This window comes from Penicillium roqueforti, assembly GCF_015533775.1.
Source record: "Penicillium roqueforti strain LCP96 04111 chromosome Unknown scaffold_51, whole genome shotgun sequence".
NCBI lineage: Eukaryota > Fungi > Ascomycota > Eurotiomycetes > Eurotiales > Aspergillaceae > Penicillium > Penicillium roqueforti.
The window spans coordinates 23,593-35,925 of record NW_024067615.1 but is presented as its reverse complement, the minus strand read 5'-3'; the positions used below and the strand labels follow the sequence as shown (position 1 = coordinate 35,925).

General features: G+C 51.3%; 4 protein-coding genes across 4 annotated transcripts; 2 read left to right on the top strand and 2 right to left on the bottom strand.

The window, feature by feature from the left end:
- Window positions 1-677: 677 nt before the first annotated feature.
- LCP9604111_9559 (beta-N-acetylhexosaminidase) lies at window positions 678-2,447 on the bottom strand (the record flags this gene model as incomplete). The annotated part of the gene is made up of 1 exon (XM_039077826.1): window positions 678-2,447. The coding sequence occupies one exon, from the start codon at window positions 2,445-2,447 to the stop codon at window positions 678-680; it is 1,770 nt and encodes a 589-aa protein (XP_038924443.1).
- A 338-nt stretch (window positions 2,448-2,785) lies between these two features.
- Window positions 2,786-3,721, bottom strand: LCP9604111_9558 (dihydrodipicolinate synthase family protein; the record flags this gene model as incomplete). The annotated part of the gene is made up of 1 exon (XM_039077825.1): window positions 2,786-3,721. The coding sequence occupies one exon, from the start codon at window positions 3,719-3,721 to the stop codon at window positions 2,786-2,788; it is 936 nt and encodes a 311-aa protein (XP_038924442.1).
- An 859-nt stretch (window positions 3,722-4,580) lies between these two features.
- On the top strand, window positions 4,581-6,458 carry LCP9604111_9557 (acetyltransferase SAS4-like domain-containing protein; the record flags this gene model as incomplete). Its single annotated transcript, XM_039077824.1, has 2 exons — window positions 4,581-5,289; window positions 5,344-6,458. 2 exons carry the CDS (start codon window positions 4,581-4,583, stop codon window positions 6,456-6,458), a joined length of 1,824 nt encoding a protein of 607 aa, XP_038924441.1.
- A 2,746-nt stretch (window positions 6,459-9,204) lies between these two features.
- On the top strand, window positions 9,205-11,917 carry LCP9604111_9556 (neutral amino acid permease; the record flags this gene model as incomplete). Its single annotated transcript, XM_039077823.1, has 6 exons — window positions 9,205-9,374; window positions 9,428-9,441; window positions 9,493-9,565; window positions 9,617-9,948; window positions 9,994-10,743; window positions 11,727-11,917. 6 exons carry the CDS (start codon window positions 9,205-9,207, stop codon window positions 11,915-11,917), a joined length of 1,530 nt encoding a protein of 509 aa, XP_038924440.1.
- Between the last annotated feature and the right edge of the window lie 416 nt (window positions 11,918-12,333).

The window sequence follows — 12,333 nt, the reverse complement described above, 5'->3', positions numbered from 1 at the left end:
TGTATGAATACAGACGTATATATAACATTGACGTTGAACTTGTACCTATGTGTACATTTATGTAGATTCATACTATATACAATATGTGGATGTAGAATGATCAATACATAGCAATGCTAATGATATCATGCGATATCCGACTGCATGCAACATGCTTGCACCTAACTTATACCTACAGAGCACTCCATCCTACACGCATACTGCACCAGCAAGCCCCTCCCGAGGCCATCTAGTCCGGGACGGGGGCGAAGGGTGAGTTCCAAGTTCCAAGAGGGAGGTTGTACGGCGGTTTTGACTTGGTTTGGTGTGGAGGTTAGTTGGGTGGGTTGGGAAGGGGAGAGGGTCTGTGGGGTTCTGTGAGGGTCTGATCGGTGGATGGCCTTGTGATGTTTTGGTTGTTTTGTTTTAGGTTGGTTTTGTTTGGGTTCAGGTGAATATGGAGGAGAATTGGGGTTGGGGGTAGAATTTGATTTGGGCTGGAGGAGGCTTTGGTGCCTGATTGGGGTTGGGATTGGGTAGGAGGTAGGTATAGGAGCTGTTGGTGTTGTGGGTTGGTTGTTACAATAACTACATATCAAATAGTAGACTGTATGATGAATTCCAATGGTATTGGGTATAGAAGACTAAGTATATACAGACCAGACAGTATAAGTTCGCTAAGTCCAACTCAAAAGCAATTAAGAGATTATAGTCTGGTTCTTATAAAAGTCGCAAGCATGAGGGTGCTGCAGACAATACTTCGGCACAAGAGCAGTAGCCATCACACCGTTGGCAACCAGGTATTCACGGAAGTTCAGCAGACGCTGGGTAAGGTTGGTGGTGCGCTTTTTGCCCGCTGCGTCACGATTACCAGACCAGACGAGCTCACCAAGAGCAGCGGCGCGAGGCCAGAACCCGCTGGAGATGGTCACATCGTCGATTTGCTCCGACCACAAAGGAGCCTCGGCACCGATAACGTGCTTCGCTTCGGTGGCAGTGAGGTTCGTGAGGAAATCGTAGTCGTAGATACGCTGCCAGGTCTTGTAGGGGGCGCACCAGGAGCCACCGGCGCCGCCGTAGTTGAAGGTCACGCCGCCGTCAGTGTTGCTCTGCTCGTTGTAACGGGGGTCGTTGGTGATAGCGCCGCCGTGGCCGCAGTCGAGGTAGAGGAAATCGGAGGACGAGACGACCACGTCGTAGCCGGCCGAGGTGAGCTTCTTGATATTGTCAATGCCGTTGTTCCAAGTCTGCATGACGATGTCTTTGGACACGTTGTGCGCGCTCTCGGTCGCGAGGAAAATGTCCTCCCACATCATGAGGCGACGGTGCTCACCGACACTACGGAAGATAGGCATGGAGTGGTCGACCCAGTACTGGGTAAGGTCCCTGTAGGTGCGCGAAGGATCCTCGGCAAACCACTTGGTGATGTGAGTGCTGAAGTTGTAGCAGTTAGGCTGGATCTCATCAGCACCAACGTGGAAGAAGTTGTCGTCGAAGATACGCGACAATTCGTGGTACACATTCTTGACCACTTCGTAGGTCTTGGGATAGATGATATCGAGCTGGCCAGGGTTCGGCTCGACCGCGGTGTGCTCCGCCCACACATCATTCGACCACCAGCTGTTGGCACACGCCACGATCTCCGGGTCGACCTGCTGCCAGCCTGAAGCAGAGTGGCCGGGCATGTCGACCTCGGGGATGACACGGACACCTCGGGCGCGGGCGTAGGCAATCACGCGGCGGATGTCTTTCTCGGTGTAGATTTCGCGAGTCGAGTAGGCATCTTTGGTCATCTCGGGGTAGGAGCTCATCTGCATGGGCCATGACTGCGCATCGTCCAAGTGCCAGTGAAGGACATTAAGCTTGGACAGGGCCATACCGTCGATCTGCTCGAAGATCTTGCGAACGGTGATGAAGTTGCGACCGGTGTCTACCATGATGCCACGGTAGGGGTACAGCGGGGCATCCTTGATCTCGACCGGCTGTTCAATGATCAAGCCGCCCTTGCCATCTGAGATGACAATTTGCTGCAGGGTGGTGAACGCGTGCAACACACCCCATACCGTCTGCGCATTGATCTGGATGCCGCCCTTGGCCACCACCAGTGTATAGGATTCATCCACGCCGTGTTGGAGATCGGCATCGCTGTCCACCACATGGACATTGACGTTGTGGACCGCGGAGGGCGCGCGTTTGGCCTTGGAGACAGGGGTCGAAGGGAAGGCTGGGTAGGAGGGAATCGGGGCCTCGACAGCGGCGGGGACCCATTGCAGGGTGGTGATAGTCTCCCATGCTCGCTCCCAAGCTTGAGAGACCACAGAGGAGTGATGGGCGTTCAAATTCAAGTGGTTGACTTGGATTGGACCGGAGGAACCCCAGGTGATGTTACGGGGGGCGGGAAGTGGATTCACCTGGACGGCGGAAACCGACAAGGCCCCGAGCACAGTCAGGACAGAGGCGAACTTCATGATGAGGAGTCGAGTGATGATGATAAACAGAAAGACCGTGGCTATGAGGTAGCCAGACCTATTTATGTGCTGCATTGCCGATCTCACATTGGCATTCTTGATGCAACCTGGAGATCGAGATCGGAAAAACAAACAGTTATCTCCTGTTACATCAAACGGAGATGATTAGAAGCAAAGAAGAGGAGACAGTGCAACCTTCACATGCAACTTCATCTGATATTAAAAGAGGGGGAGGAGCTATGGATGATACAGTCGCACTGTGTTTATTTACGATTATCTTGAACTAACTGGAAAGAACAGAATATCCGTATAGCATCTGGTATCATGATTTAATTCATCTATACTGTCTCCAACGACTTCTCCAACTCCATGGCTTCCCGGAACTCCTCCTGAATGGCCGCCACAGCCTTCGCATCAGGCACGACACAAGGTCGTCGAGGAAGACCACCATACCCACGGTAACATTGCAGACCAGTCTTAACCGCGATAAAGCCCCCTTGGATAGCAGTCCAGTCGGCACGCGCAACAACCGCCTGCACCTTCTGCGCCTCCTGAACCTTCCCAGCACAATACAACTCCATCACACGCACACACGAGCGAGGAATCAGATTAGCAATGCCACCAATAATCCCCGCCCCACCGGCAATCAGCGTCTGCAGCGTGAAATCGGCCGAGCCACCAAAAGTCAAGAAATCAGGCTTGGCCGCCGCAACACGAGCCAGCTTGCCCGTGTTGCCGCACGTGAACTTGCACCCGATGATGTTGGGGTGTTCTGCGAGCGTCAGGATATCGTCGGAGCTGAGATCGAGGCCGGACTGCACGGCGGGGAAGTTGTAGATGAGCACAGGGACCGGCGAGGCATCGGCCACGGCGCGGAAGTGCGCGTGCATGGACTCGGTGCTCACGAGTGTCTTGTAGTAGCTGGGTGGGAGGACCAGGACCGCGTCGGCGCCTGCTGCACCGGAGTCCTGGCATAAGCGGATGGTTTCGCGGGTTGAGGCGGCGCCGGCGCCGGCGATCACTGGCATGCTGCTGTAGCCGGCTGCGTTGAGGGCGCCGCGAGTGGCGGCTGTGATGGCCTTGCGCTCTTCACGGTCTAGATGGATGGCTTCGCCATTGCTGCCTTGGGTTACTAGGCCGGTTACCCCGCTGCGGGCGAGATAGACGGCGTGCTTCTCGACCGTTGCGAGGTCGACTTCTTCGTCGGGCTTGAAGAATGCTACGGTGGGGACGTAGACACCGTGGGGGAGGGCATTTAGCTTGGTGGCGGTCATTTTGGAGAAGAGGTCATCTATTGGTCTGTCAGGACGTGTAGGTTTCATGGACTCATTCGCTGCATACCAAATGTCACTTAGGGATGGGGATCAATATCGGCGAACCTACAGCTATTTAGCTGGATAGTCTTATCCCCCACGTCTGCTTTTGGTTTCATTCGGACATTTCCCCCCACGCCTGCGGGGTTGATTTCCGTCGATGATGCGTTGGAGTGTATAGGAGAGTATATCCCCTCTCCTCTTAGGGGTAAACTGGGGATATCTAGGTTGTCTATCTGATATCCTGAATCTACTCCTGTAAGTGTCTACTGCCCAGTGCTACTGTCTATTACTAGACTTATATCCAATATCCCAATATCCCCTCTCACCCCTCATGTATAGAAATATTACAATTCCGACCTGGCAATGGTTGAATTGCCGTCCCCCACACTGAGGGCCCGTGGGGGTTTGCCCTTTTCCGAGATAGTTGGGATAGCGAGAGTTGAATAGTTGAATAGTTGACTATTTTGCATTGAACATAGAGATAATTAACAATGAGAACCTATCTCAGGATAATACCTGTAGCAAGAATGGAGTGTTACCTATGTAGGTGCCCATTGGAAGCGCCATTCTATATATCTCAACAGCTGAATTAATTAATTCTGAATAGAACAATAGAATGAATACAATGCATTGTCTATCTCTGAAGAGAATCAGAATCAATATATCGTTGACGCCTCCAAGAAGTCCATATAAACCACCTTGACAACCTCCATCGGCATTCGCCAAGAACTTCTCGCATGCCCATATTTCATCCCTAAATCCCTGTAAACCCTCGGGGGACTCCCCCTGAATGCAAATGAACTGATCATCATCCAAAATGGCCCTCCTGTCGCGGTCTTCCCTCCGCTCTGTGCGACGGGCCCCCGATCCTGCCGACGGTCTGAAGAAATCGCGCATCCCAAATGGCTCCGACCGTAAGAGCTCCCCCGACTGTCTCGACATCAAAGATCCCATCGCAAGACCCCGTTCCAACCCCTTGAAACCCTCGCGCCCGCGCACCTCCAATCGGACTCGTCGCAACTCCTCTCTGTCGGTGGACACGGTCGCCTCCGGGCAATTGGCGACCCCGGCATGTGCAAATGGGAATGGCAATGGCAATGGCATTTACAGGACCCCACGCGCCCGCCGCGATCAGGGAACCTCCTCCGGCGCCGATTTTTTGCGCGGCGTGCACGAGTCGCCAGACCCATTGGACACGATCTCGCCAGCCCCGTCGGTCGCGAAGCAGCGCACCCTGACCCCTGCGATTGGGGACGCGAATAGCAAGCCAACGGTTTCGCCTGCTCGCACGACTCATCGGAATGACAATCGATCGCTGGATGACGTCGACGAGAGCGCGATCAAGGCAGAGGGTGCTGTGGGGGTGCCCCCGACGCGGGACAGGAGCGACGGCGAGCCTGCATCGGATACACGGTCGGAGAGACGGTCGTTGCGTTCGACCAATACCGGGTCACGGTGCAAGAGCGAGCTTGCGCAGTATTTCCACAACTACGAACAGATTATCAGCTTGGATGTGCCCGAACCTGGTAAGTTGCTCGACCTGAATGGATCGAGCGCATGGCTGATATTGGTTACTATAGAATTCCTTGCTGCCAAAACAACTATCACTCTCGTGGACGACCTCCCGCGACCACTACCATTCTGCTCTAACCCGGAGCCTACACCCTTTGGCAACCCGCTACTCAAGCTCTACGACTGTGAAAAGATCCGCCCCAAACATCCCAAACCCGCATCAGGCACACCCGCAGTCGACCCGCTGAGCGAAGAGACCTATTTCCGCGCACACCGCAAGTTCGAACGACAAGAGAAACAACTCCGCAACATCGAGCGCAACCGCGCCCAACATGAACAGCAAGTCCTAGAGCGTCTCCTGGACGAGCTACGCGGCCAGGACTGGCTACGCATGATGGGCCTGACGGGAGTCCACGAAAGCGACAAGAAGCTCTACGAGCCGAAGCGCGATATCCTAATCCAGGAGCTAGTCACTCTGGTCAACAAGTTCCAAGCATGGAAAGACGAAGAGCGCCGTCGCAAACTGGAAAGGGAAAAGGCACTCCCGGTGCCAGGCACCGAGGCAACACCCAATACCTCGCAACAGCACTCGCGCAAACGATCTCGTCCCGTGGACAGCTCACCGGCCCCGGGGACCGGCACGCCGGACGCAGACGCAGAGCCAGACCCAGACCCAAGCGATGTCGACGCTTTGGCTGCGCGTCAGCTTCACCAAGAAGCTCGCTCAGCGAGCGCAGCTAAACGGCGCAAGACAGCGCCCGCTACTCGCAAGTCTATCACCAAACCTCCTCCCAGCACCAACACCAACACCAACAACTCCGAACCAAACCCCAGCCCCAAACGCAAAAAGCCCAACCCAACACCCACTAAACCTCACCCAGCTCCTATCTCAACCCAAAAATCCATACGGCTCCAACAACCCTCCCTCTCCCACTTCTGGAACCCAGCTCCACAAGACAGCCCATTCACATCCTTCTTCCGCCAACGACATGTGCGCGAAGCAGCCATCGCCGCAACAAAAGGCACACGCCGCGGCGGATCCCGCTCAACCCTCGCATTCGGATATCCGGTCCCTGACCTGGGCGAACAGGACTTCGAGCTGCCGCCGGATATCCTGAACGAGGATTCTATTCAGCAGTCGCAGCGGAAGAGGCGGAGACTTAAACGGCGGAGTTTGGGGTGACATGGTGCATGAAACATATGGTTTTCTTTTTGTACATTTTTTGTTGTATAGCATTTTTACTAGCATGGTGTTTTTCGTTTTGCTTGTCATTTCCGGACTGGAAAGTCCGCCGGCGTTGGTGGTGGATGGATGGATGGGATTCATTCCTGGATAGGTTTGGCTAACTACATAAGGTCCATATTTCATTTATGTACAGGTGCATTAGTTAATTCATGGTCAATCTTGACAATTGGATGGATATGTTATCTGGAATCGGTGTTACCAGTGTGTGTAAATGGGTTTGATGAACATTCGTCCATGCTCAGCATAGAAGGAGATGAAGAATTGATTGCGTAGTCCGATGAGGAGACATGACTTGGTGTAGCCGTCTTTGAGATCTCAGGCAGGAGGTGATCCTGACTCTTCAGTGTGTTGGGTAGCTTCTTTCTAGGAAATTCTGGACAGCAAGCTCAGCGAGGCAGGAGTTCGAGATGTCAGGTGCCATAGCGGGACTTGAATGATTGCCGTATAAGTGGCTTGTGCAAATGAATGTGAGTAAGATTGAATGAAAGAAGAACAAGAAGTCAGTTGCTTTCCTGATATTGATACATAGCCAGTTGACAAAGAGAACCGGCTACGAAGATTTACACCCCTCATGTATTCCGTAGGACTCGTCAAATGGCAATGAGAGCCACGACTTCAGGAACGTCCACGAGAAAGACCAGTTTGTTGTTTGATGCAGACCTACAAGGACCTCATGCATATGGTAATGTCATGGTCCCTGTGGTAGGTGAAGCAGCATGTGCTACGAGACCCTCTGCCTGCGCTGTCTCGGGGGGCTACGGTGAGATGGTGGTCAAAGGGATGGGGAGAGGAGAAGAAAAAGAGAAGAGGAGAAATGGGGGAGGGCTCCTTTTATACCCCGAACCCATGTGCCTTCCTAAAGCGCGACACTCTCCATTGCACCTTCCCTGAACAAATGCCACATGTGTTTGTTGTCTTTGACAAACAACTTCTCGGTATATAGCCAGATGCCTTCTCCCTGGATCGTCTATCTCTTAACTTTCCTTATATCTGTCTTCCCTATATCTGCTCTCCTATATCTATCTTCCTTATATATCACAGTTCTTATATCTCGCTTCTTCCTCACTATACCACGCTGTGATGTGCGCATCTCGCCAGACTCAGAGAGTGAATACGAGCATTGCGCTAGCAACCAAGGTGAATCGCAGAGCCTATATGATCGAATCTAAAAATCTAAACCAGATTCTACATCAGATATCTCAGCAGACAACAATGGTGAATCTAGCGAAGTCATAACTTCCGAATCACAGCTAATCATCCTTCCCCTTACTTTTAACTAGGAAATCTAATGAGGTGAATATGATATTCAACCACCGGAGAATCTTCATGACAAGTCCTATTCAATCCTGCGCACAGGAGTTTGACTAAAGACGACTCTCCCAGCACCATGTCCAGGTCAAAAGCAAGCCCAGTCGCAAGCCCAGTCGCAAGCGAAAACACCCCACAGCTGGCGAGTCGGTCTACCTTCATCCCACAGGGTGAGCACCTACAACTATTTGCTGTTTCCTGTGCCTTGGAGGTAGCAATTAACGACATCGATAAAGAACACGCAAGCGTCTCCCTGTGGAGGCTCTTTTCAGACGGAGCCGTCCGAAGCTCGAAGAGAAAATAAAGCCGTTGAAAGTGGCTTTATTCATCTGCTGGGGTCTTGTGAGGCTGCTATATATGCCACCTGAAGAGAAGCACTACTGGTTGAACTGAAACGGCATGGGCAAAATTGACTACATGGTAGATTGCAACCATGAAGGCATCCTGGGCGGTCGGCCTACCTTTTATCTATCTACGTCCAGTATTACATGCTAGGGGTTCTCTTGTGTGATGTCGCCGTTACGTCGGGCTCATACAAAGCCCTCGCATCGGAATTTCAAAGCGGCCTTGGGATATGCGTTGAGATCAACTTTCTGTTAATAGGATGTGTCGACAGAGTTGAACCTGATGAAGAAGACAGATGCGAGCTTATATGAGAAACCCATGAAAGCATAGCTGTATTCAATGAAAACAAGAATAGTTGACCCATATATCCTTATAAGATCGTGTGGTTCATCAAAAGAAACCGGAACTAGCGACCAACTCCGACCCGATCTATATCCGAACGCGTCGTGCAATTTAAGGCAAAAGGCGTGAGCACGACATCGTGCAAGTTCATCCCTATAGGCTACCCCGTAGACAGACATAAATAAGCTTATCAGATGGAGTTCCCAAATCTGCAGGGCCAAAAGTAGTCGCCTCTAATTTAGACCTCCTATAGAAATTTTCACCCTCGCAGACCTGAACTCCTGTAGAACAGCCAGGTCCAACCTCGCACAGGAGGCCGGCATCGGAGCGAAGTTTTCTTTCCTCCAATTTTCACCAGTGTAATTTCTCACTCGAATCCAGCAGACCAAGTCCTTTTCGGCTTTTCCATTACGTCTCGACGAGGTGATTCGTCGTCGCGGTCCGCAGGTCGGCGATCCACATCAGTTTCGTGTGGCGGATTCTTTATTGTTCAATTTACTGACTTGGCGGGTGCTTTTCCTGTGAATTCGAGTTTTTAATACCATTTCCCTTTCGTTAAGATCTTACTCTCTCTTTGGATTTGGTGTATCAAGCGATTCGGTTTTGTTCGTCGCTTTTTGTTCGGTTCCTGACGTGATATCTACTTCCCGGGTATACTGGTATACTCGCTAGTTTTGATATCTGCGCTATGAGCCCCTCGCATTCTGCATTGGATTTCGATTCCAATGAGAAGAGTCCCTATATAAATCCCGCGGACTTGATGTCTGATCCGGAGAAGTTTGAGGTCCCGAAAGTCAGACAAGATGCCTTTGGCGACGAGGAGTTCGCGGAGGTCAAGTACAAAGTACTCAGGTGGTGGTATGTTTCATAGCTCGAAGTGGTAGCTCTGTTATTAACGTATATCTTGTTAGGCAATGTGGTCTGCGTATGTGATAATATGCTATATCAAACCAACCCTAATCTAACATTCTATTAGTGATGGTTGCTGAAACGGTATCACTGGGTGTGCTCTCACTGCCCGCCGCTGTGGCAGCTCTGGGACTACTTCCGTAAGCATACCTTCTGCCTCAAGTGCAGGAATTGAAGCTAATCATATCCAGAGCGATCCTCGTCTTGGTCTTCCTAGGTTTAATGGCCACATACACCGGCTATGTGATCGGTCAGATGAAATGGAGATATCCACACATCTGCACGTTTGCAGACGCCGGTGAGGTTATAGCAGGGAAATGGGGACGGGAATTCCTCGGCGCTGCACAGATCGTGTTCTTCATCTTTATCATGGCCAGCCACCTGTTGACCTTCACCGTTGCCATGAACACCATCACAAACCACGGCACCTGCTCCATCGTCTTTGGCATCGTTGGCATGGTCATCTCATTCATCTGCTCGTTACCTCGCACTCTGGAAAAGATGTCATGGCTATCCATCGTTTGTACGTTTCCATACACCCCATTGAGAACCCAATTAACAATCCCAGCATTCGTAAGCATCATGACATCAGTCATAATTGTCATGATCGCCGTCGGCATCACAGCACCCGGACAGGGAGTTGTCGCAGTCGTCGACACAAACCTCTACCACGGCTTCTCAGCAGTCTGCAATATCGTCTTCGCTTTCTGCGGCCACGCGGCCTTCTTCGGCCTAATGGCCGAGCTCAGGAACCCAAAAGACTTCACAAAATCCCTCTGTCTCCTGCAAGGCATCGACATGGGCCTGTACATCACCGCCGCGTTAGTAATCTACCGGTACGCCGGCGACGACGTGACTTCGCCAGCACTGGGCTCCGCCTCGCCGATGGTCGCGAAAATCGCGTACGGCATCTCGCTGCCGACTATCATCATCGCCGGTGTCATCAACGGCCACGTCGCGTTCAAGTATGTCTACCTGCGTGTTTTCGAGGGTACGGACCGCATGCACAAGCGTGACTGGATCGCTACGGGCTCGTGGGTCGGTATTGCGCTTGCGCTGTGGACCATGGCGTGGATTATTTCCGCTGCGATTCCCGTGTTTAGTAACCTGCTCAGCTTGATCACGGCGCTCTTTGCTAGTTGGTTTACGTATGGCTTGAGTGGGATCTTTTGGTTGTTTATGAATAAGGGTCTGTGGTTCTCGTCGCCGAGGAAGATTGCCCTCACTTTGTTGAATATCGTTGTTATTTCTGTTGGTGCTGCGTTGTGCGGTCTTGGTCTTTGGGTCTCGGGCAAAGCTCTCCATGATAACCCTAGCAGTGAGAGCTTTTCTTGTGGGAATAATGCTTAGCTGCATGCGTTTTCTGTTGGGTTAGCCTGGTTTATATAAAAGTGTATCTGGGAAGGGGTTTCTGGCGTTCTGGTTTTGCATCTGGGGCATCTGTTTTGACACTTTCGATACCTTGTTTCGATCTCGAGTTGCTGCTTGAGTTGGCTTTGCCTTGGATACTTGTTTCATACACACACTATAGTGGTGTTTGGAGATAGAGGTGAACTAATATAATAATACATAGTTTTAGTTTCTGACCCTGTAGCAGTTATAAGGCTGAACTCGCGCAGGCGATCAAGCAGACATAGGTTACAGGTTTATTTCAGTCAAGCATGCGTTCGCGAATGTGCGTTATATAACCGCAGTCTTGTGTGGGAGCATACCGACCCGGCTGAAGCTTGGAACAGGGTTGGGATTGCGCAGACGTGGTAGTCTGTGCTTGTTGGCGGGCAGAGGATTGCTGCTATGGGTATAGTGATTCGTATTTCATATTCTGTGAACGCTTTGTTGATTCTGTTGTTGCGAGGTGGAACGGAGCCAGGTGGCACTGCCGAAGGAGTAAAATATGGAGGGTGTATGTGTTGCAGGCACCTTAGAAGGTTGGGGAAGGGAAAGGCTCGGTTTGTCTTCTCTGCTGGGGGTCAATCGGGGCACCTGGTTTTGATCCTCGGTGTCTCTAAACAGTTCGATTATCGAATGTGGGAATCCAGCATGGAATTTTCAGATCCTTTCAGTTGCGAACTTCGTCTGAGTGGAGATGAGAAGCGAGTAGTGATGAGAGGCTGCCTGTGACAATATATTTTGTCCCTGGGATGGGCCATGGCTGCGAGCACGCTCTGCTAAGAATATTACGTTGTAGGATTTGCATGAAAGATGGTAGCTCAGTCAAAATTTCATTTTGAAGTCGGTCTTGATTATCGGATAAGCCGAAGATCGGGGCTCGTGTTACGCTCACTGCTAACAGTCTGCTAGTTCAAGGCACTGTAAGCACATATGATGAAGCTTGCTCATTTTGTGACGACACTGACGGTTCTGAAATCAATCTTCAACGAGACCAAAAGAGAGAGCCCCCGAAGCCAGATGATCAGATATTCAAGGATTTCACGCATTCAAAGGATAGCAAGATTACGCCGTCGGCAACCCGAATTCCAGATGGAGGTTAGCTGTACAGTGTACCAGTGAGTTGATCGACTGACAAGGATGGCGAGTCGCTCATTTTTTGGATAGTATCGTCGAGACCAAGCAGGTGTCAAACCATCTAAACCCCAGGGCCAGCAGAATGTGTCTTGTAGTTATATCGCTCGGAACATCCAATGATAGGAAGAGACTGTTGAGAGCATTGTTCTGGATGGTTGGCCGGCGGTCCTTTGGACGGATGCGAAAAGTGAAACTCTTTGTCAAAAGCACCCACATAAAGTACCATAACTGATAAGCCGTTAGAATCGCAAATAAACATATGTGCATGTGATTGAAAGGTATGAAGAAGCCCTCAGAGAGAAGATTAAGGTCGTCAATGCCTCACACATCCGCAGATGGTATGGCTTTCCGGCTAAGGATGATACGATGTATTCATCATGAA